Below are 22,686 nucleotides of genomic sequence, written 5' to 3' on the forward strand. Positions count from 1 at the left end.
AAGATAATAAAAATACAGTCAGAATGTATGGGAAAGCAGTATTTTGAAACGCATAGCTGTAAATATTTGAATTAGAAAAAAACTGAAGTGTAGTATTACTGATCTAAGCAAGGGGCTGGGAAACTACAGTACAAACGCCAAGCCTAACACATTGTTTTTGTATGACCAGCAAACCAAAAGTAGTTTTTATATTTTAATATGGTGGTAGGGGGAGGTGGGAATCAAACAAATGACACTATTTTATGACTCATGAAAATTGCATGAAAATCAAATATCAACAACCAAAGTCATACTCATTCATTTATGCATTATCTACAATGGGAGAGTCGAGTAGTAACTGCAATTTCAGACAAGACAGTCTGCAAAGACTTAAATATTACTTATCTGAAATATTTACCGAAAAAGTTTACTAATTCCTAATCTAAGTTCTCGCTTGTATAAGCTGGAAAAGTAAGAGTAAACCAAACATAAAGTAAAAGGAAATATTAAAAATAACAAGTAGAAATCAAATAGACAGTGGAAAGAAAAGAGAAAATGTACAAAGGCAGATGTTGGTTCTTTGAAAAAGTAATAAAACTGATAAAGCTCCAGTTGCAAAGGGATCAAAACAAAAATAAATTGTTCACATCAGGAGTGAAAAGAAGAACATCATTATAGATCCTACAGAGATTATTAGGTTAATAGAGAAATACTGCAAAGACTTTATATCTAATAACTTGACAACTTCAACGAATAGACAAATTCCCTGGAAAACACGTATGACCAAAATTCAAACAGAAATAGAAAAGCTAAAGAAATTCATATGTATTAAAGAAATCAAATTTATAGTAAAAAGTTATCACACAAAGAAACCCAAGTCACATTCCAAAAATCCCTCTCCAGAATTCACCACTGAATTCTACTAATAATTTAAGGTTGAGATAATACTTCGTCACTACAAGCTCTTTCAGAAACAGAGAAGCAGACGGACAGTTCCTGCGTCATGATCTGATGCATAACTCTGATCCCAGAATCTCAAAAGTATTACAATCAAAACTACAGACCAAACCCTCATGAGCACAGACACAAAACATCTTTAAGAACAACAACAAAACACGGCAGCAAATTGTATCCAGCCATACAAGTTTAATTTTCAGTTAAAAAAATTCATGTTCTACTCCACATTAAAAGAGGAAAATCTGAAGACCATCTCAATCCAATATAATAAAATCTTACAGCAAAGTAGGAACAGAAGGGAACTTCCTCAAACAGACAGAAGATAACTATGACAGACATACATACCTAATGTAAACAAACTCTCTTCCCTTAAGACCAGAAACAAGACAAATGTTTGCTTTTACCACTTCGACTAAATGTCCTAGAGGTCCTAACCAATGCAATAATGAAGAAAAAGAAATACAAGGTCTATAAATCAGAAAAGGAAATCATATCTGGTATATAATATGATTATATATGTATGAAACCCTATGAAATCTTAAAGACTAGAATGATTAAGTAAACCTAGCAATTTTACACAGTATCCCAGTCAACACAGAAAAATTAATTATATTTATATATATTAGCAACAAAGTAAAAACTTTAAATGTATTATATCATTTAAAACAGCACCATAAAACATCAAATACCTGAGAACAGAACTAATTAGTATGTGTAACAGCCTCACATTAGCACAAAAAAATTAAAAACACTTATATTAACACTGAGATATATCATGATCATGAACTGGCAGACTCAATACAGCTAAGACGTACAGTCTCACCAAATGATATATACATGTGATACAGTATTATAATCCCAGTAGGTTTTCTTTGGAGAAACAGACAAGCTAATTCTAAAATTGACATGTAAGTATAAGGGATCTAAAATAGTATTTAAAATGCTATCTTTTATCTCAGTATCTTAAATACAGTGGTGGTGTCTTTTTCAAAATCTGGATAGGGATTGGCAGCTAGTGTTTATTGAGTATCAGGTACTTTACAACCATCATTTGGTATTTTATAGATTAAAAAAAAACTTAGGCTCAATGAATTTAGATAACTTACAATGTTAATTATAACAATAATGACTACAATAAATAGCTTGCCCAAGATTAGAAAAATTAGAAGCAAGTATCACAGTCAATCAGCCGTCGCTGGGCACTACTGTGTGCCCCGTGTCATTCTCAGCGCTTCCAGTTAACACGCTCTTACAAACGCTTAAGCTTTCAAACCACATGACGTTGTTCCTAGCATCTCTGTATTACAGGAGAGGAAACTGAGGCACAGGAGAGTTAAATAACTCGGCCAGGGTTACACAGCTTTCACCAGCAACACTGGCACTGAAACCGATGCGCCTGGTTTCAGACCCTGAGCCCCTGACTGCTGTGCACGACTGCCTCTCCAACAAGGGGCGAGCTGGGATCTGACCCAGGTACAATTCGACTGTCTCAAAGCAGTCAGATGGTATCTTCATAGCATCACCTATCTTATGTAAGGACTGAAAATGTTCTTGATGAAAGAAACAAAGAATTGAGTCTTCCTATGCTACTGACTTGGTCATTTATTTATATTCTATCAAAGTTGAAGCTTATTTTGTCTAGGAAAAACCTTTACCCTCGTATTTTTTCATGAATCATCATCCTCTGTCTTCAGTTTTTCTGACTGGGTGACAGACTACTCTTATTTCTACAAGGGTCTTTTTTAAATCCAAGTTAGTTAGAAAATTTCTTACGCAGCCACTGGCTTCTTTGGTTCCTTTTCTTTCTCTTCTTTTGAACTTTTAAAATTATATGGTTAAAACGGAACTTTATAGACAGGTCTTGCTTTCTCTTTTGAAATGTCTTCTTTCTCGGGTGTCTGATATTGCTCTCATGCTTGTCTTATGACTCTGGCTTTTTGAAACTTGGTCTCTGAATATCAACCAGGCTTTCTGCTCTTCTTTACTGTTATGATTTCTAGTTTGAAGTAACAGTTGAAACTGGACATGGAACAACACATTGGTTCCAAATAGGAAAAGGAGTACATCAAGGCTGTATATTGTTACCCTGCTTATTTAACTTATATGCAGAGCACATCATGAGAAACACTGGGCTGGAGGAAGCACAAGCTGGAATCAAGGTTGCCGGGAGAAATATCAATAACCTCAGATATGCAGATGACACCACCCTTATGGCAGAAAGTGAAGAGGAACTAAAAAGCCTCTTGATGAACATGAAAGAGGAGAGTGAAAAAGTTGGCTTAAAGCTCAACATTCAGAAATCTAAGATCATGGCATCCAGTCCCATCACTTCATGGCAAACAGATGGAGAAACAGTGGAAACAGTGGCTGACTTTATTTCTGGGGGCTCCAAAATCACTGCAGATGGTGACTGCAGCCATGAAATTAAAAGACACTTACTCCTTGGAAGGAAAGTTATGACCAACCTAGACAGCATATTAAAAAGCAGAGACATTACTTTGCCAACAAAGGTCCATCTAGTCAAGGTTATGGTTTTTCCAGTGGTCATGTATGGATGTTAGAGTTGGACTATAAAGAAAGCTGAGTGCCAAAGAATTGATGCTTTTGAACTGTGGTGTTGGAGAAGACTCTTGAGAGTCCCTTGAACTGCAAGGAGATCCAACCAGTCCCTTCTAAAGGAAATCAGTCCTGGGTGTTTATTGGAAGGACTGATGTTGAAGTTGAAACTCCAATACTTTGGCCACCTGATGCGAGGAGCTGACTCATTTGAAAAGACCCTGATGCTTGGAAAGACTGAAGGCAGGAGGAGAAGGGCACGGCAGAGGATGAGATGGTTGGATGGCATCACCGACTCAATGGACATGAGTCTGGGTAAATTCCGGGAGTTGGTGATAGACAGGGAGGCCTGGCGTGCTGCAGTCCATGGGGTCGTAAAGAGTCGGACACAACTGAGCGACCGAACTGAACTCAACTTCTAGTTTCAACGGCTGCTGGTGTTCTTTCCAGTTTAGTATCACTGATCCATTTTTATTAACATTTTGCTAATAAGTTTTAATCTGTATTCTAGCTCTAACTTGATATAAAGATCATTAGAATACTTAGATAATTTAATAAACATATACTGTTCATTTAAGATGTGTATATTAGTTTACTATTAACATAAATACATAGTAAAACATATTATTAAGAAGAATAATGCATTATTAAGAAGATGGTTTAATAACAATTTAGATAAGAAAGAATTAACCATTAGAAGCCAGTATAAGCTTCCCAGGTGGCTCACTGGTAAAAAGTCTGCCTGCCAATGCAAGAGATGCAGGTTCGATCCCTAGGTTGGGATGATCCCACGGAAAGGGAAATGGCAACGTACTCCAGTATTCTTGCCCGGGAAATCCCATGGACAGAGAGTCTGGCGGGCTGTAGTCCATGGGGTTGCAAAGAGTCAACACAACTTAGCAAATAAGCAACACAACAGCATAACCTCATTAGGATAATAAATGACAAAATCATCTTTTAATTTACTTCTAACAAAAGGACAGTAGATGGGAAAAGAAAGAGTATACTCTGATTTCAGTAAGGCATTCAAATACTAATTATCACAATAATCTTACTGAATATAAGAATGAAATCTGGGATGAATTAAATGAATTTGTAGCTGTGGTGAAAACCTTGCTCAAAAATATTAATTAATGAATAAGATATTAGCTTGCAAACAGGTTTTTATTGGCCTCATCCACTAATGGATAGGCATTAATAACAAAATTTTAGTTTTCTGCTTAAAAAAAATAACTGACAACCCTGAGTGTTTTAACTGACACGGGCAAAAATCTGCTGACCAACAAAGAACGAAAACTACTAAATGAAAAAAAGAAAAGAAAGCATGAATAACATGAACAGAAGTCAGAAGACACAGGGAAGAAAGAAAAACAAAAAACCTATTTTCATTTCTGGTTGTTACCTTTCAGGAACAAGGTAACCAAGAAAAAGCTGACCAAGATGCTAACCTATTATCATATAATGCCATATAATGAAAATTAGAACTATTTAGCCAGGACAGTGACTGAGTGTTTGCACTTGTACAAGGAGAAAAAGAACATGTGAGGAAAGTCAAGGGTAGGTACACTTTCTTCAAGATGAGGAAGAACTTCACAATATTTAGAGCTGTTCAGAGAATGAACTTGACACAGTGATGTTCTCATCAACAGGGCTAAGGACAACCCAAAAGAAACTTAAAGATTCAGGAATTCTTGTTTCTGGAAGGAATTTCATCTTTTTTATACAATAATACTAGAGTACTTATAGGCCTATGTAAATTAACTCAAAGAAACTTTTAAAAATTATACTTAAAATTAGCAAAAGAAATCCATCATTACGAAAAAATAACATTTTACTTTTCTACTTACCCAAGTGACAAATTTACACTGTAAGAAACTTATTATATATAATAATCCGAAGTAAGAACACAATAGTAGTCAATAGTGATAATAAAATCAATGAAAAATGAATAATAACACTATTATTTACAGAGTGCACTAGAACTTCTCAAACTGCTTTTCCACCTGTTTGCCATCTAATCAGAAGACAACTCTGAGGCAGACAAGGCAGTTACTATGAGTCCCATTTTACTGTCTTCTTGAGGCTAAGAGGGGAAAATGACTTTCCTCAGAATTCAAGTTGGTCCACAGGATGAAGTATGAATCTAGAGCTTATGCCTCCTGGTTAGTGTCCCTTCTTTCTTTCTTTTGCCACATGGCCAGTGGGGTCTTAGTTCCCTGACCAGAAACTGAATCCAGGCGCACGGCAGTGGAGTGCCAAGGCTTAACCATGGACCTCCAGGGAATTCCCCATTCTTTCTTTAATAACTTTGTTCTCCCTTCAATGAATAAAACATTTTCATTGTACAACGGTTAGAATTTGGACAGATAAATCATCTTCCTAATTAGACAATGTATCAATATTAACAAGAAACTTTAACTTATGTTTGAAATGAATAAAAAAAAAGAAAAGAAATAACTCAAATAAATGACAAAGAAAAAATTTCTTTTACTTCCCATAATACTAAGCTGAAAAAACAGAAGGCTAACTGGATCAGTTAAGTAGAATACTGTTTTCTTGACCAACCATTAAATATTTTACATATAAATACTAAACACCAAAATGGAGGCACACTTCGTTAAATGGGGCTCTAGCAATATTAGATTTCTCATCTTTATAAGCTTACAGAACACAATCTAAGTTTCCTTTTCAATGATATAATTATCAGGTAAAACCATTACTTTGGGTGTGCTTCCTTTAATGAATTTTTTAATTGAAGACAACAAGCCGGTTTCATTCTTCGGTGGTTTTTCTCCTCCTGAAGGCAGGTTGTCATCAACTTCTGAGTATTTCCTCTTTGCTCTGGCAGTGCGTTGTGTTTGGATTTGATTTGATTGCTGAGAAGCTTTCCGTGTTCTCAGCCTCATCTTTTATGGGTGCCACATGTAAAACTGTAAAAGAAAAATAATACAGGTTATTAAAATTAAGCCTAGCGTACCCACGTGTGCCCAGTTTACCTAGGTTTGTAGAATCTTAGTTTCCCCGACGGGGATCAAAACCAGGCCCTCAGCAGGGACAGTGCAGAGTCCTAACCTCTAGAGCACCAGAGAATTCCCAAGAAACTAACTTTTTAATTGAAAGGCATAGTGCTTTGAATTTTATTACATTCTCCCAAATACCCTTCCCACAACTTCTGAAATATTACACCCTGTGATCTAATAGAGTGTGCACGTCCCTTTCAGAATACTGTAGTGCCTCCATTCTTGCTGACACTATCATTCATTTAATCACTCATTCATTCAACAAGTATTTATTGGGTAAGTAAGTACCTGGTAAAACAAGAGAGAGAAGGCTTTTACCCTCAGGAGATCACAATGTAGTGGAAAAAACCCTTAAGTTATTGAATGAATTAGTTCCAAGAACACAATTCTAATAATCAACAAGTACAAAAGTGTGACAAGATTGAATCAATCATTTTACAGGATTTGATCTTACAACATGTATCGATCCTTTAAAAACCAAACTCATCTGGCTCAAGCTGCCGGAGTAGAAGATGGTGATCGTCTTCTGCGAGAGCACCAAAACTCCAACTAGCCACTGAACAACCAAGGACAGGAGGACGCTGGAACCCACCAGAAAAAGACACCCCACGTCCAAAGACAAAGAAGCAGCCTCAGTGAGATGATGGGAGGGACACAATCACAATAAAATCAAATCCCATGCCCACCGGCTGGGTGACCCACAAACTGGAGAACAGTAATACCAAAGAAGTTCTCCCACTGTTGTAAAGGTTCTGAACCCCACGTCAGGCTTCCCAGCCTGGGGATCCGACAAAGGGACTGGGAATCCCCAGGGAATCTGGCTTTAAAGGCCAGCGGGATTTGTTTACAGGACTTCCACAGGACTGGGGGAAACAGAAGCTGTAGTCTTGGAGGGCACAAACACTCCTGCGCACACCAAGACCCAGAGGAAAGGAGCAGGACCCCACAGGAGACAGAGCAGAGACACCAACTGGCATCGAAGAGTCTCCTGTGGGTGTGGAGGTCGGCAGGGGCTCAGCACAGAGATGAGGTGCTGGCGGCAGCAGGTGGGGCAGGCCCCCTCGGCGTAAACCCTCTTGGAAGTCCCCATTAACCCTACCAACAGAGCCTGTAGAACCCAGGGCCAAATGACTACCAGCGAGGGAGTGAAACCCCACCCATCGGCAGATAACTGGGTTAAAGTTTTACTGAGCAAGGCCCTGCCCACCAGAGCAAGACCCAGTTTTTCCCACCACCAGTTCCTGCCTCTGCGTCTTCTCCATTAGAAGAAGTAAGAACCACAGTCCCACAGTGGCTCAAACAGAAACCACATTATTGAAATTTAATTAGGAAGAAAAAGCAGAAAGTTATGTCCCAGATGAAGGGACAAGATAAAACCCCAGAAAATCTAAATGAAGTGGAGATATGCAACTTTCCAGAAAAATAATTCAGGATAATCATAGTGAAGATGATCCAGGATCTTGGGAAAACAATTGAGAAGATGCAAGAAATATTTACCAAAGACCTGCAAGAACCAAAGAACAGAAGTGAACAGTACCCTAGAAGGAACAGGATAACTGAGGCAGAAGAACAGGTAAATGACTGCAGGACAGAAGAGTGGAAACCACTGCCACACAACATAATATAGGAAGAAGGCGGCAAAGAAAGAAGGCAGCCTAACAGACCTCTAGAACAACGTTCAACACAACATTCACATCACAGGGTCCCAGAAGGAGAAGAGAGAGAAAGGACCTGAAAAAACACCTCAAGAGATAATAGCTAAAAACTTCCCTAACATGGGAAAGGAAATAGTCAACCAAGTTCAGGAAGCACAGAGTCCCAGGCAGGATAAACCCAAGAAGAAACACAACAAGATGCATAATAACCAAACTGACAAAAGTTAAAGACAGAGATAAAATATTAAAAGTAACAATGGAAAAACGACAAATAACATACAAGGGAACTCCCATCAGGCTATCAGCTGATTTCTCAACAGTAACTCTAAAAGCCAGAAGGGGATGGCATGATATATTTAAAGTGATGAAAGGGAAGAACCTACAGCCAAGAATACTCTACCCAGCAAGACTCAGATTTGATGGAGAAATCAAAAGCTTTCCAGTCAAGCAAAAGCTAAGAGAATTCAGCACCATCAAACCACCTTTATAGCAAACGCTAAAGGAACGTCTCTGGACAGGAAACAAGAGAAGGAAAAGACCTACCTACAGAAAATAAACCCAAAACAATTAAGAAAACTGTAATAGGATCAAATGAACCAACCAAAAGACAGAGGCTGGCTGGGAGATGAAAACATGTGCATGCATGCACTTCCACTCACCACGTCACTCTGCTTGACCCCTCCCCCCATTGTTTGTAATTATTTTATACTGTTAATCATGTTCCCATTATGGCCTGCAATTGTAATTTTTATTTTTTGTCAGGCTGTTGATTGTGAAAACTGACAAATATCTTTTACTATCGTGATTATGTAACTATTACTCACTTAATACTACTGCATCATGATTGGTCAACAGAACAATGATAGAACTCTGTATCACCCAGAACTACTATTTAATAGAAACACCTGTAATCACTTTTTAAAATCCAGATGCATATCAGAATTATCTTGACATTTTTTGAAAAATACAAATGCCCAAGTATTGATTTTTTCCTCCAGAGCTCCAGACATGCTTCTAACGAGCAGCTGTGTTTAAAGCACCTGGACTGTATGATGATCTTTGATCTGGCCTGTTTCCCTTTCCCTATTTCATACTCAGTGTTCCCATTTCGGAGAAGGCAATGGCACCCCACTCCAGTACTCTTGCCTGGAAAATCCCATGGACGGAGGAGCCTGGTAGGCTGCAGTCCATGGGGTCGCTAAGAGTCGGACACGACTAAGCGACTTCACTTTCACTTTTCACTTTCACGCATCAGAGAAGGAAATGGCAACCCACTCCAGTGCTCTTGCCTGGAGAATCCCAGGGGCGGGGGAGCCTGGTGGGCTGCCGTCTATGGGGTCGCACAGAGTCAGACACGACTGAAGCGACTTAGCAGCAGCAGCAGTTCCCATTTCACTTAGTTTATGTTTTCCAATTTTTCCATCTCTCTTTTTTTTTATGTTCCTTCTCAACCTTTATCAAGCATAGTAGAAAAGCTTTGCACAGATATATATAAATAGTATATACAACACATGTATTTTAGAAACTTATGAATTTTTGCCTAACTAAAAACTTTATGACATTTTGACTCCACTTGTTTGATTTCGTATGAATAGAATGTTAAACTTCTAATTTAAAAAAAAAACAGATATGCATCAAGCAACAAAGGTCTATTGTACAGCACAGGGAACTACAGTCAGTAACTTGTGAAGTGAAGTAAAAGTCACTCAGTCATGTCTGACTCTTTGTGACCCAATGGACTATACAGTCCATGGAATTCTCCAGGCCAGGATACTGGCATGGGTAGCCTTTCCCTTCTCCAGGGGATCTTCCCAACCCAGAGATCGAACCCAGGTCTCCTGCACTGCAGGCTGATTCTTTACCAGCTGATCCACAAGGGAAGCCCAAGAATACTGGAGTGGGTAGCCTATCCCTTCTCCAGCAGATCTTCCTGACCCAGGAATTGAACCGGGGTCTCCTGCATTGCAGGCAGATTCTTTACCAACTGAGCCATCAGGAAGCCAACCTTTCAAAATCTCAGGTTATCTCCATTTGCACTTGCAATTCCTAGCCCCTTTCAGTGTTTTTCAGATGGCTACCACTGTTTCAGCGGCAAATCCAAACGGAAAACATCCAGGCACAGCATCATCCAATAGAACTTTCTGCAACGATGGAAATACTCTGCGTCTGCACTGTCCCATACGGCAGCCACTACACCTGGGTGAAAACCAAGTGCTTAACATGTAATTAGTGTGACTGAGGAACTGAAGTTTTAATTTCACTTAGTTTTTATTAATTTAATTTTAAATAGCCACCTGTGCCTAGTGGCTATCATATTAGAGAGTGCATGTCTAAGGGACGAATCTTGTAATAACCTATAATGGAAAATAATGTACATGAATAACTGAATCAGCAGCTGTGCACCGGGAACACGGTGGACCTACTGCGCCAGTGACACGTATAAAGGAAAAAGCTCATCACAAGGAAAATACGAGGGCATCAATCTGAACTCACTCATTTTACTGATGAGAAAGTTAATGACTGGCAAAGTTGTCCCAAGACTCAGTAGTCGAGAATATTCCCCGAATTAGAATCTGTTAAAGAGACGACTGAGAAAAGAGTGAAAACTACTATACTAAGAATTAAGAGATGTTACTTCTAATCCTACTTCAATCATCACTAAACTATAGCCCCTTAACTATTTTTTCCCCTTGAATACATCTTGAATGTATTCAAGATGAATACATTCATCTTGACGCTCAAAATGGAAATGGATTTAGAAAAGGCTGTAAAGTGCAGAGGACATACAACTACTCACAGCAGTGAGCGCAGTCCCAGAAAGGTCTGACCTGTTAGGCACGCTAAACTCCTAAAGGTACAGGAATTCTTGGCAAAGAGCAGGGTCTTACAGACAAATGAGGAAGCTGAAGAAGTGATGTCTTTAATAACCCAACACAATGTCCACAGAAGAAGAGTTAGGATGCCTCCCTTTTTTAAAATACAGAAAGTGCACACACGCACACACACAAAATCTATTTCAACCAAAAACCCAAACTCAAAGGCTTCACCAGAAGAGTACTAAAATATCTTTCCATTGTTTTTCATCACCAAATGGTGCTCAGTTTTTAAGTTGTCATCCCCAAATAAAATAAATATTGCCTTTTTTCCTAAAGAGTCAATGTGAACTTCTAAGGGATTTATTCAAGGCATGTATTACTTAAAAACTCTACAGTGTAAAAATTTTAATTTATTTGTTCTTCAGCACAGCACTCCTTAGAAAAGGAAAATTCCCATATAGCAAATGCATAGGGGAATTTTTCACAAAGAAAGTTGTTTGTATTTGATTTAAATTTTTAAAAATATTTTCAAAAATATCTGACTGAACCTATCTTAAATCCAGAATCATTCAAAAAAAATGAAATTCTGACATCACTGTTGGCCACCATGCTCACTGGTTTACGTACCGTCTATGGCACAGTATACTAAAAGCAGCCTAAGACAACATGCAAATGAAGGGACACAGTTGTGTACAAAGCAAACAAACAAGTGTTTAAAAGCAGTCAGTCCGTCCACGGGCTGTAGTCTGCAGACATGCACTAAGTGACTTTATAACCAAATTAGACTATTCTAAATTTTTCAATAGCAATGCTTCATGCCAGATGAAAAATGGAATAATATATTTAAAATAAAATAATCAAGGGAAGAACATACAAACCAAAGATTTTATATCCAACAGAAATAACTTGCAAAAATAATGGCTATGGACAAACTATTACCAATATGTAAGAATTCGGTGAATACTGTGCTCGGGGAATCCTTCCTGAAAAACTTAAATGAGCATTTCAGAAAACCAAATTGACTACAGGTATTCCTTTAGAACCAATGGTGATTGTCAAACATAAAACATATAGCTACAAACAGTTATCAAGCATGTAATAGCTATATTCTCTGACAACGTAAATGTAGATTCACTCAACCTTTTATAAGTGAGGGAGAGACTTCCCCAGTGGTTAGGACTCCACACTTCCACTGCAAGGGGCACCAATTTGATCCATGGTAGGGAAACCAGGATTCCACGTGCCACCCAGCACGGCCAAAACAGAAAGAAAGTAGGCAAGAGTGGGGAGAGCACTGCCAAAAAAAAGGTATATAGTGTTTCGGTAGTCATACATAGTATCTTCAAATCTTCCAATATTGGTACTGCTCCTCTGAAACTGCTGTGAGGGTAATTTATTAATATTTCGGTTTCTAAGCCCACATCTGTCATCTACCAGGTTCCTGAGAGCCAAGACATGGCACTGAGCAAAACAACAGGGAAGCAGGACGGAGAGCCAGAATACAGCCCCTCAGAGCCTGACCACGGCCAGCGAGAACGCCAACAAACCCTGTCCTCAAAAGCAACAGTACAACTGGACAAACAACAAAAACCACCGTTATCAGTTCACTTCAGGGGCGCAGTCGTGTCCGACCCTTTGCGACCACATGGACCGCAGCACGCCAGGCCTCCCTGTCCATCACCAACTCCTGCAGTTCACCCAAACTCATGTCCATTGAGTCGGTGATGCCATCCAACAATCTCATTCTCTGTCGTCCCCTTCTCTGCCTGCCTTTAATCCTTCCCAGAATTAGGGTCTTTTCAGATGAGTCAGCTCTTCCCATCAGGTGGCCACAGTATTGGAGTTTCAGCTTCAATATTAGTCCTTCCAATGAACACCCAGGACTGATCTCCTTTAGGATGGACTGGTTGGATCTCCTTGCAGTCCAAGGCACTCTCAATAGTCTTCTCTAACACCACAGTTCAAAAGCATCAATTCTTTGGCGGTCAGCTTTCTTCATAGTCCAACTCTCACATCCATACATGACTACTTGGAAAAACCATAGCCTTGACTATATGGACCTTTGTTGGCAAAGTAATGTCTCTGCTTTTTAATATGCTGTCCAGATAGGTCATAATTTTCCTTCCAAGGAGTAACTGTCTTTTAATTTCATGGCTGCAATCACCATCTGCAGTGATTCTGGAGCCAAAAAAAAAAATAGAGTCTGTCACTGTTTCCACTATTTCCTCATCTATTTGCCATGAAGTGATGGGACCTGGATGCCATGATCTTAGTTTTCTGAATGTTGAGCTTTAAGCCAACTTTTTCACTCTCTTCTTTCACTTTCATCAAGAGGCTCTTTAGTTCTTCTTCACTTTCTGCCATAAGGATGGTGTCATCTGCATATCTGAGGTTACTGATATCTCTTCCAGCAATCTTGATTCCAGCTTGTGCTTCTTCCAGCCCAGCGTTTCTCATGATGTACTCTGCATTTAAGTTAAATAAGTAGGGTGACAATATACAGCTTTGACACACTCCTTTTCCTATTTGGAACCAGTCTGTTGTTCCATGTCCAGTTCTAACTGTTGCTTCTTGACCTGCATATAGGTTTCTCAAGAGGCAGGTCAGGTGGTCTGGTATTCTCATCTCTTTCATCGTTTACCACAGTTTATTGTGATCCACACAGTCAAAGGCTTTGGCATAGTCAACAAAGCAGAAATAGATGTTTTTCTGGAACTCTCTTCCTTTTTCCATGATCCAGCGGATGTTGGCAATTTGATCTCTGGTTCCTCTGCTTTTCTAAAACCAGCGTGAACATCTGGAAGTTCACGGTTCACTATTATTGAAGCCTGGCTTGGAGAATTTTGAGCATTACTTTGCTAGCATGTGAGATGAGTGCAATTATGCAGTAGTTTGAGCATTCTTTGGCATTGCCTTTCTTAGGGATGGGAATGAAAACTGACCTTTTCCAGTCCTGTGGCCACTGCTGAGTTTTCCAGATTTGCTGGCATATTGAGTGCAGCACTTTCACAGCATCTTCTTTCAGGATTTGAAATAGCTCGGCTGGAATTCCATCATCTCCACTAGCTTAGTTCGTAGTGGTGCTTCCTAAGGCCCACTTGACTTCACATTCCAGGATGTCTGGCTCTAGGTGAGTGATCACACCATTGTGATTATCTTGGTCGTGAAGATCTTTTTTGTATAGTTCTGTGTATTCTTGCCACCTCTTCTTAGTACCTTCTGCTTCTGTTAGGTCCGTACGATTTCTGTCCTTTACTGAGCCCATCTTTGCATGAAATGTTCCCTTGGTATGTCTAATTTTCTTGAAGAGATCTCTAGTCTTTCCCATTTTGTTGTCCTCTATTTCTTTCAATTGATCACTGAGGAAGGCTTTCTTATCTCTCCTTGCTCTTCTTTGAAACTCTGCATTCAAATGACCATATCCTTCCTTTTCTCTTTTGCTTTTCACTGCTCTCCTTTTCACAGTTATTTGTAAGGCCTCTTCAGACAGCCATTTGGGTTTTGCATTTCTTTTTCTTGGGGATGGTCTTGATCCCTGTCTCCTGTACAGTGTCACGAACCTCAGTCCATAGTTCATCAGGCACTCTATCTATCAGATCTAGTCCCTTAAATCTATTTCTCACTTCCACTGTATAATCACAAGGGATCTGATTCAGGTCATACCTGAATGGTCTCGTGGTTTTCCCTACTTCCTTCAATTAAAGTCTGAATTTGGCAATAAGGAGTTAATGATCTGAGCCACAGTCAGCTCCCAGTCTTGTTTTTCCTGACTGTATAGAGCTTCTCCATCTTTGGCTTCAAAGAATATAATCAATCTGATTTCAGTGTTGACCATCTGGTGATGTCCATGTGTAGGGACTTCTCTTGTATTGTTGGAAGAGGGTGTTTGCTATGACCAGTGCCTTCTCTTGGCAAAACTCTGTTAGCCTTTGCCCTGCTTCATTCTGTACTCCAAGGCCAAATTTGCCTGTTACTCCAGGTGTTTCTTGATTTCCTACCTTTGCATTCCAGTCCCCTATAATGAAACAGACATCTTTTTTGGGTGTTAGTTCCAGAAGGTCTTGTAAGTCTTCATAAAACCGTTCAACTTCAGCTTCTTCAGCATTACTGTCAGGGCACAGACTTGGATTATCATGATATGGTTTGCCTTGGAAACGAACAGAGATCATTCTGTCGTTTTTGATTGCATCCAAGTACTGTATTTCGGACTCTTCTGTTGATTACGATGGCTACTCCATTTCTTCTAAGGGATTCTTTCCCACAGTAGTAGACCTGGGGAGTTCATCTTTCAGCGTCCTATCTTTTTGCCTTTTCATACTGTTCATATCATATCATACTGTTCATACCATATCAGCACTATGGAAATCAACCAAAAGCAAACGACAATCTGAGAGTACTTTAAAAAACATTCAACTATTAGTAAAAACACTGAAGTGTCTGAAAACAAAACAAAACATTGAGAGCCTGTGTCATTCTTGTTCGGGGCTGCTCCATTCTACACCCATCTGCAAGCACCCGAAGTCTGGCAGGCTGAGATGACTGGCAGCTTTGAGGTTACCATAAAAAAAGGCTCACATGATTGAGAGCAGTTGGACAATGACCACATTCTGGTGGTAGCATCAGTGTAAGTGACAATCCCGGTCTAAGTGATAACTTCTGTGGCAGAACTAGGCGGGCGAGACTTCCCCATCCTGAGCTCTGGGGCTGCTGGGACAATATTCCCGGCGGAGGCAGCACACACACGCAGCAGCTACAGAGGCGCCAGCTGCCACACTCTCCTGGCCAACTCTGCCGCTGTATGGAAGAACACAGGAGACACAAACTGAACCGGTGAAAAGAAGAGCTGGAAAAGACCTGCAAAAGGCCTGAACTTTGAATGTGCACCCCACACGAATCCACAGGTAAGAGACAGAAGCATTACTGCACAAGATGTTTAGGCATGATATTTGTTCAATCATTAGTTTACCATAAGGCAAAGCAGACACCAGAGTGTGCCTTAGCAAAGCTTCAAAATTAAAACAAAAATTAAAAAAAAAAAAACAACAAAAAAAAAACACCAACAACAAACTAAGCAAAGTCATCAGTAGCTATATCCTGCAGGAAGGCATATTCCACAGATTTTGCCTGTGGGAATTACAAAACAACCAACCTTCAGGGAAAAAATTCTGAATCCAGAGTGGCTGTCTGTTATCTAAGGGACTGGTTTTCAACAAAAAAGTATGAGACATGCAAAGCAAGAGGAAAAAAATGACCCAAACTTGGGGGGGGAGGGGGAAGCTGTGAATATGTATTATATGCCAGGCTTACAACAATCCAAGGAATGGATAAGTATTTAGTGTATGAAAGACAAAATTCACTCTTGATCCCTTACAAGTTTAAAATATTCTCTATTTCAACTGGACATATTTTTTATCTAAAACATATGTTGTTAGAAGTCTATACTATTGCTCAGTAGCTCAGTAGTGTACAACTCTTTGTAACCCCATGGAATTTTCCAGACAAGAATACTGGGGTGGGTTGCATTTCCTCCTCCATTTTATTCTGTTAACTCCCTACTAATATTCTCTGAAAAATCTGAGAACGTAATTTTTAATGGCCACATAATATTCCAACATTCAGATAAATGTTCTACAATTTATATGGCCACTGACCTATCAGAAAATTAAACTGTTCACAAATGTAATAACCTTATATACAAATTTCAGTCCAAATATCTGATTCTTAATTTCTTAGAAGGGAATTCATTAGGTCAAAAATTGTTAACATTTGGTAGCACTTCTAGAAATACTAGACTTCCCTGGTGGTGCAGATGGTAAAGCATCTGCCTACAATGTGGGAGACCCGGGTTCAATCCCTGGGTTGGGAAGATCCCCTGGAGAAGGGAATGGCAACCCACTCTAGTACTCTTGCCTGGAAAATCTAACAAAGTATTTTTTGGAAAGATGGTTTCAACCAGCAGGATACAAAGAATCTGACTAAATAAACATCAGAATTTATTTTTAATTTTCAAAATGTTGGCTAATTAAAAGTAAAAATATTTTAAATAATCATAACTAATAAAACTAAACATTTTAATTCTATTTATAGGTTACCAACATTTCACATTTTTTAAAATGCCTATGGATGCTCTTTTCTCATTTTTTTCCTAAGAATCTAAAATACTAAGGTTGAAAAAACCTTTGGTTCAACTGTCCCAACCAAAGCAGAAACCTCTTAGGTAGCATTCCTGTCTAAAGGTAATCTAGAATCTGCTAGAATGCTGAAAGAGACAGAGTTTACTGCATAATAATGCAAATACTAATAATATTAAATGAACTCTAAACAAAAAACCATTTTTAAACTGAGTAAATCCTGCAAATATGTACTGTCACTCTCCTCATTTAATAAATGTCTAAGAATTTAACTCTAGCAATTTGGTTAGCCATAATTTTCCCTGTTTTAAACATAAAGTTTAAAAATTATATAATCTTTTTTAGTTTGCCAATTAAGGCCTAATTTTGAGTTTAGATATTTGCAATATTTTTCCCCAACTCCCCAAAATAACAGAACTATATTTAATACTTTAAAATAAAGGTTTAAATGTCAATGCTTATCTGAATACAGAAACATAATCCAACCAAATATTACTACACAACCAAATATTACACAACTAAAGCACTGTGTAAAAACTACTGTGTTGGTTTTCTGGTAGGCTGACTTCGGAAGACCCAACCATCAACCTATTCTTTCCAAACATAAAGTAACTGCTTGAGCTACAGAAAAGGTTAAAGTGATATATAATGAATAGCTGTCCTTTAAAAAGTAGTACTCATTATTTCCATTTCATTTTTTTCATTATTTCCATTTTATGACAGAAAGAAAATAAGATGGAGACAATGGCAAAAGTGTGTTACTCTTCAGATAATTTCAATAAAAATAACCAGCAATGTAAAAATAGTCTATCATTAACAAAAATTTTAATTAAAAAATTATCAAATTTTTCAACTTGCTACATCCTGTTTTGTTTTTTACTTCTGCTCTTTTTCTAATAGTTATTCACAATGGGTAATTTTACTGCAAACAAAGGGTTAAGCAGGTTAAGAGAAAGAGGGGTTCTGGGAAAAGATAAGGGAAACTATAGAGGAGGTGCTGACCACAAGATAGTTTTGGGGGAATCAGTGTTTAGGTAAAAAAAAGTAATCTAGGGCCAGTTAAGAAATTAATCTCCTTCTTTAGTGCCAGTTTACCCAATTTGAACCCTTTCCTTTGGTTCAAACCAAAGAGAAAGCAAGGGAGTTATCCCAAGCAACTTGAGATCTAAGAAGTCATGGAATTACAAACTACAGCTTCCAGAAAAGAGAGCTCCCCTGACTAGTAATTGGAGTTTCACCTAAAGATTCATTTTTATGCATTAATAGGGTTCTGCCTATGGAAAGGAAAAAGCTGGGGAAAATGCCACGACCAGCATAACAAAAACTACAGAATTAAACTTTTCTTGAAGAGAGAGAGCTGAGGACCCAGGCCAACCAAACAAAGATACAAGACAAGACAAGCCCTTTCCAGGAGACAGGATATAAGCACTGGCTTACCTGTGGCAGAGCAAGCAGAGAGACAGTGGTGCCATAAAAGCAGGTAAAAAGAATTCATCTCGATTGTTAATACAAACTACTAAACGCGAAGTGCAGGCCAGCACAGGCCTATGGCACTCCTGGGAGCAGCAGACACGATGGGAACCCAGGCCCGTCTCCAGGCCCTCCACCAGAGACCACCACCAGGGCTCACCATGTGGGCGCACGAGGCTGGGCAGAGCTGAAGCCTGGAGCAGCCGGGGGCGCTCTGCCAGACCCTCCTTCTCTAAGGAACAAACACTGGAAGGCAGGAGGAGGGGCAGCAGGGGCAGTGCCCCACTAGGATGGGGCAGAGCGCAAGCAAAGCCCTCTACTGATCCCTCTGCACGACTGCAGGGGCAGGTCTCGGGGCCCGGATCTCAGACCACCTAAGGCAGGCTCTTCCAAACAAGATGTGTGAAGATACAAGGCCCAGTTTGGCATACCGGGGCAACATCACTGAGAGCCCACCAGCCCTGACACCCAGACACACAGAGCCTATCCAGGACTGAGACTGCATGAGGACAAAGACTTCCGGACTCCAACACCGTGTAACAAGCACCAACTGCACTTACCTCTGGGAAAGGGTTAGGGGCGCTTCGATTCCACAGAGCTACAGGCACGCAGGGAAAGCCAAAATCCGGGAGTCAATTGGGAAAACTAAGGAACACTTTCTCATACCTCCACTTCTAGCTTAAGGACAAAGTAACACTGGAGAAATCTGAGGCCAATGGTCACTTGAGGTATCCTATGAAACAACAAAACCAAAACTCAGCCTAATGAAACCCCCTAGACTGTGCCACAGGATATGCAATTTTCCAGGTATAAACACTAGTCAGTCTTTACTGTCCTATTTATAATATTCAGAATTCAATAAAATACTGCAAAACACACACTCGAAAAGAAGAAAATACCACCCACTGTCAAAAAGCAACAGAAAATCAATGAAGTTAAAAACAGAAAACTCAGTAAAACCAAAAGTTGGTTGTTTTTTTTAATCAATAAATTGATAAACCTCTAGCAAGAATGGGGAAAAAAAGAGAACACACAAATTATCAATACTGAGAATAGTTTAGTGAACACTACGACTACTACAATTTTATGCCCACACATTCAACAATTTAGATGAAATGCTCAAACCTCTAAAAAAAAAAAAAAGTACCACCAAAGCTCAAAGGTAACCTGATCAGCCCATATTTTAAAAAACTGAAATTGCAGAGAAAGTCTCAAAACAAAAAAAATTCCAGACCCAGACGGCTCTGACAGGCTGGGACCCAGGACCCTTTTGCTGTAGTACTCCAAAGCTTGCACCTGGACAAACCTCTCTTCCAGCAACAAAATTACAAAGAAACTGTTTGGGACTAAAAATAACTACCTGCCTGAGCAGTTGGGGCAAATTCTGGACAAAAGATACAAAGAGACCAAAAAACCCCAACAGCCACTTTTGAAGAGCCTGGAACAAAAGCAGGGAGTCCGGAGCAAAGGCAAGGCACTAAACATGCCCTCTGCACTCAACACCACCTAAGGGGTGGGCAAACCTCCTAAGCCACCTCTCTGGCCCTGGACACACCCTGCACTCACCCCATACAAGGAACAAGCCCGCTTCCCCACAGGGAGCAAGCCAACAAGGGAACCTGTTCCTTGGTCTCACTCCCATCTGTTGCAGCAGGGCCCCAATAAAGCCTTGCCTGAGTTTCTTACTTGACCTCTGGCCAATTTCTATCAATTGGGAAAGGTTAAGAGCTCTGGTTGACTTCAACTTCACTGAAGAATTCTACCAAAAAATTAAAAAAAAAAAAACCACAAACAAAAACCCAAACAAACCAATTCCCCCACACTAACCCCAGCAAAACCCAGATCTAATAAACAAAACTCCTCCAGAAAAAAGAAGGGAACAGTTTCCAACTTATTTTAAGAGGCCAACATTTCCTCATCATAACTAAAGACCATACATATTAATTGGGCCAAGTACCGCCAGAAATTACCTACATAATATCTGCAATAATCCAACTTCATTACCTTCACTTCAAAAAGTTCTACACATACATATACAGCCTGATGTTGGTAATTCTACCATTTACATTACAAATTAACCGTCTTCTAAGCGCTTTAGAGTTCCATTACTAAGTTAAATTCTCTATTATCATATAATAGATGAATAATGAAATAATACAAGTAAAGATTGGAAAATAAGCTGTTGTTCAAGGGTAAGTTGTGCCCAACTCTTTGCGACCCCATGGACTGCAACACACCAGGCTTCCCTGTCCTTCACCACATGCCAGAGTTTGCTCAAACTTATGTCCGTTGTGTCGATGATGCCATCCAACCATCTCATCCTCTGTCGTCCCCTTCTCCTCCTGCCCTCAACCTTTCTCAGCATCAGGGTCTTTTCCAACGAGCCAGCTCTTAGCATCAGCTGGCCAAAGTATTGCAGTTTCAGCATCAGTCCTTTCAACGAATATTCCAGGTTGAGTTCCTTTAGGATTGACTGGTTGATCTCCTTGCTGTCCAGGGGACTCTCAAAAGTCTTCTCCAGCATCACAATCCGAAAGCATCAGTTCTTCAGCACTCAGCTTTCTTTATGGTCCAACTCTCAAATCTGTAAATGACTACTGGAAAAACCAGAGCTTTGACTATCTGGACCTTTTTTGGCAAAGTGATACGCTGTCTAGGTTTGTCATAGCTTTCCTTCCAAAGAGCAAGTGTCTTTTAATTTCATGGCTGCAGTCACCATCCACAGTGATTCCGGAGCCCAAGAAAATCAAGTCTGTCACTGTTTGCATTTTTTCTCCATCTATTTGCCATGAAGTGATGGGACTAGATACCATGATCTTATTTTTTTGAGTGTTGAGTTTCAAGCCAGCTTTTTCCCTCTCCTCTTTCAGCCTCCTCAAGAGGCCCTTTAGTTCTATTTCACTTCCTGCCATTACCGTAGTATCATCTGCATATCTGAGGTTTTAGATACTTCTCCCAGTAATCTTGATTCCAGCTTGTGCTTCATCCAGCCCGGAATTTCGTATGATGTACTCTACATATAAGTTAAATAAACAGGGTCTCTAAATACAGTCTTGTCACACTCCTTTCCCAATTTTGAACTTGTCTGTTGTTCTATGTCTGATTCTAGGTGCACATAGGTTTCTCAGAAGACAGACAAGGTGGTCTGGTATCCTATCTCTTTTAAGAGTATTTCAGTCTGTTGTGATCCACGCAGTCAAGTTTTAGCATAGTCAATGAAGCAGAAGTAGATGTTTTTCTAGAATTCTCTTGCTTTCTCTATGATCCAACAAATGTTGGCAATTTGATTTCTGGTTCCTCTGCCTTTTCTAAATCCAGCTTGTACATCTGGAAGTTCTTGGTTCACATAGTGCTGAAGCCTAGCTTGAAGGATTTTGAGCACTACCTCGCTAGTATATGAAATGAATGCAGTTATACAGCAATTTGAACATTCTTTGGCATTGCCTTTCTTTGGGATTGAAACGAAAACTTGACCTTTTCCAATCCCGTGGTCACTGCTGAGTTTTCCAAATTTGCTTACATACTGAATGCAGCACTTATCTTTTAGGATTTTTAAATGAGTAGATCAGGGAAATAAATCTACCACTGAAACAGATACAATTTAAGTAGATTATATCACAAAACAAACATAGCAAGGAGTGGAACAACATTTCAAGCTTAAGAATTCATGACACTAGAGGGAAAAGTATAGAATAGAAAACATTTTCACTTTTTCAACATTTGAACCAGATCTCATTTCAGGAATAGAAAAAGTTGATTGTTCAGCAATGTAAAACAAGGCAATTAAGTCTGCTTTCTAAGTATCTGCAGTCTTTGGGGGTGGGGGTGGGGGCTCTTCCAAATTGCATCATTAATTCTTCTTCTAGCTTCTCTATCATCTTTAAAATTTCAGACTCTCATCTAACAGCTTTCTCAACATTTCCACTCTGCACCTCAAATTCAACTTACCGAAAGCTGAATTCACCTTTCCTATCTCACCCCTTTTCCTTTTGTATTTTTGCTACTCTATTCTTTGTTTTTTCTGCCACACTGTGTGACATGTGGGATCAAACCCACACCCCCTGCATTGGAAACACAGTCTTTACCACTGGACCACCAGGGA

The 22,686-nt window shown here is 39.5% G+C and overlaps 1 protein-coding gene across 5 annotated transcripts in view; it reads right to left on the bottom strand.

Moving 5' to 3' along the window:
* Positions 1-22,686, bottom strand: part of CTDSPL2 (CTD small phosphatase like 2) — a 76,313-nt gene that overhangs the window by 44,814 nt on the left and 8,813 nt on the right. For all 5 annotated transcript variants that reach the window (XM_006075888.4, XM_006075887.4, XM_006075886.4 and 2 more), the window contains exon 2: positions 6,213-6,422. In XM_006075888.4, the coding sequence (XP_006075950.3) occupies positions 6,213-6,398 (186 nt within the window). In that variant the 5' untranslated portion in view covers positions 6,399-6,422. The remainder of the gene's footprint in view (positions 1-6,212; positions 6,423-22,686) is intronic.

Source organism: Bubalus bubalis, chromosome 11 (assembly GCF_019923935.1).
Source record: "Bubalus bubalis isolate 160015118507 breed Murrah chromosome 11, NDDB_SH_1, whole genome shotgun sequence".
Lineage (NCBI taxonomy): Eukaryota > Metazoa > Chordata > Mammalia > Artiodactyla > Bovidae > Bubalus > Bubalus bubalis.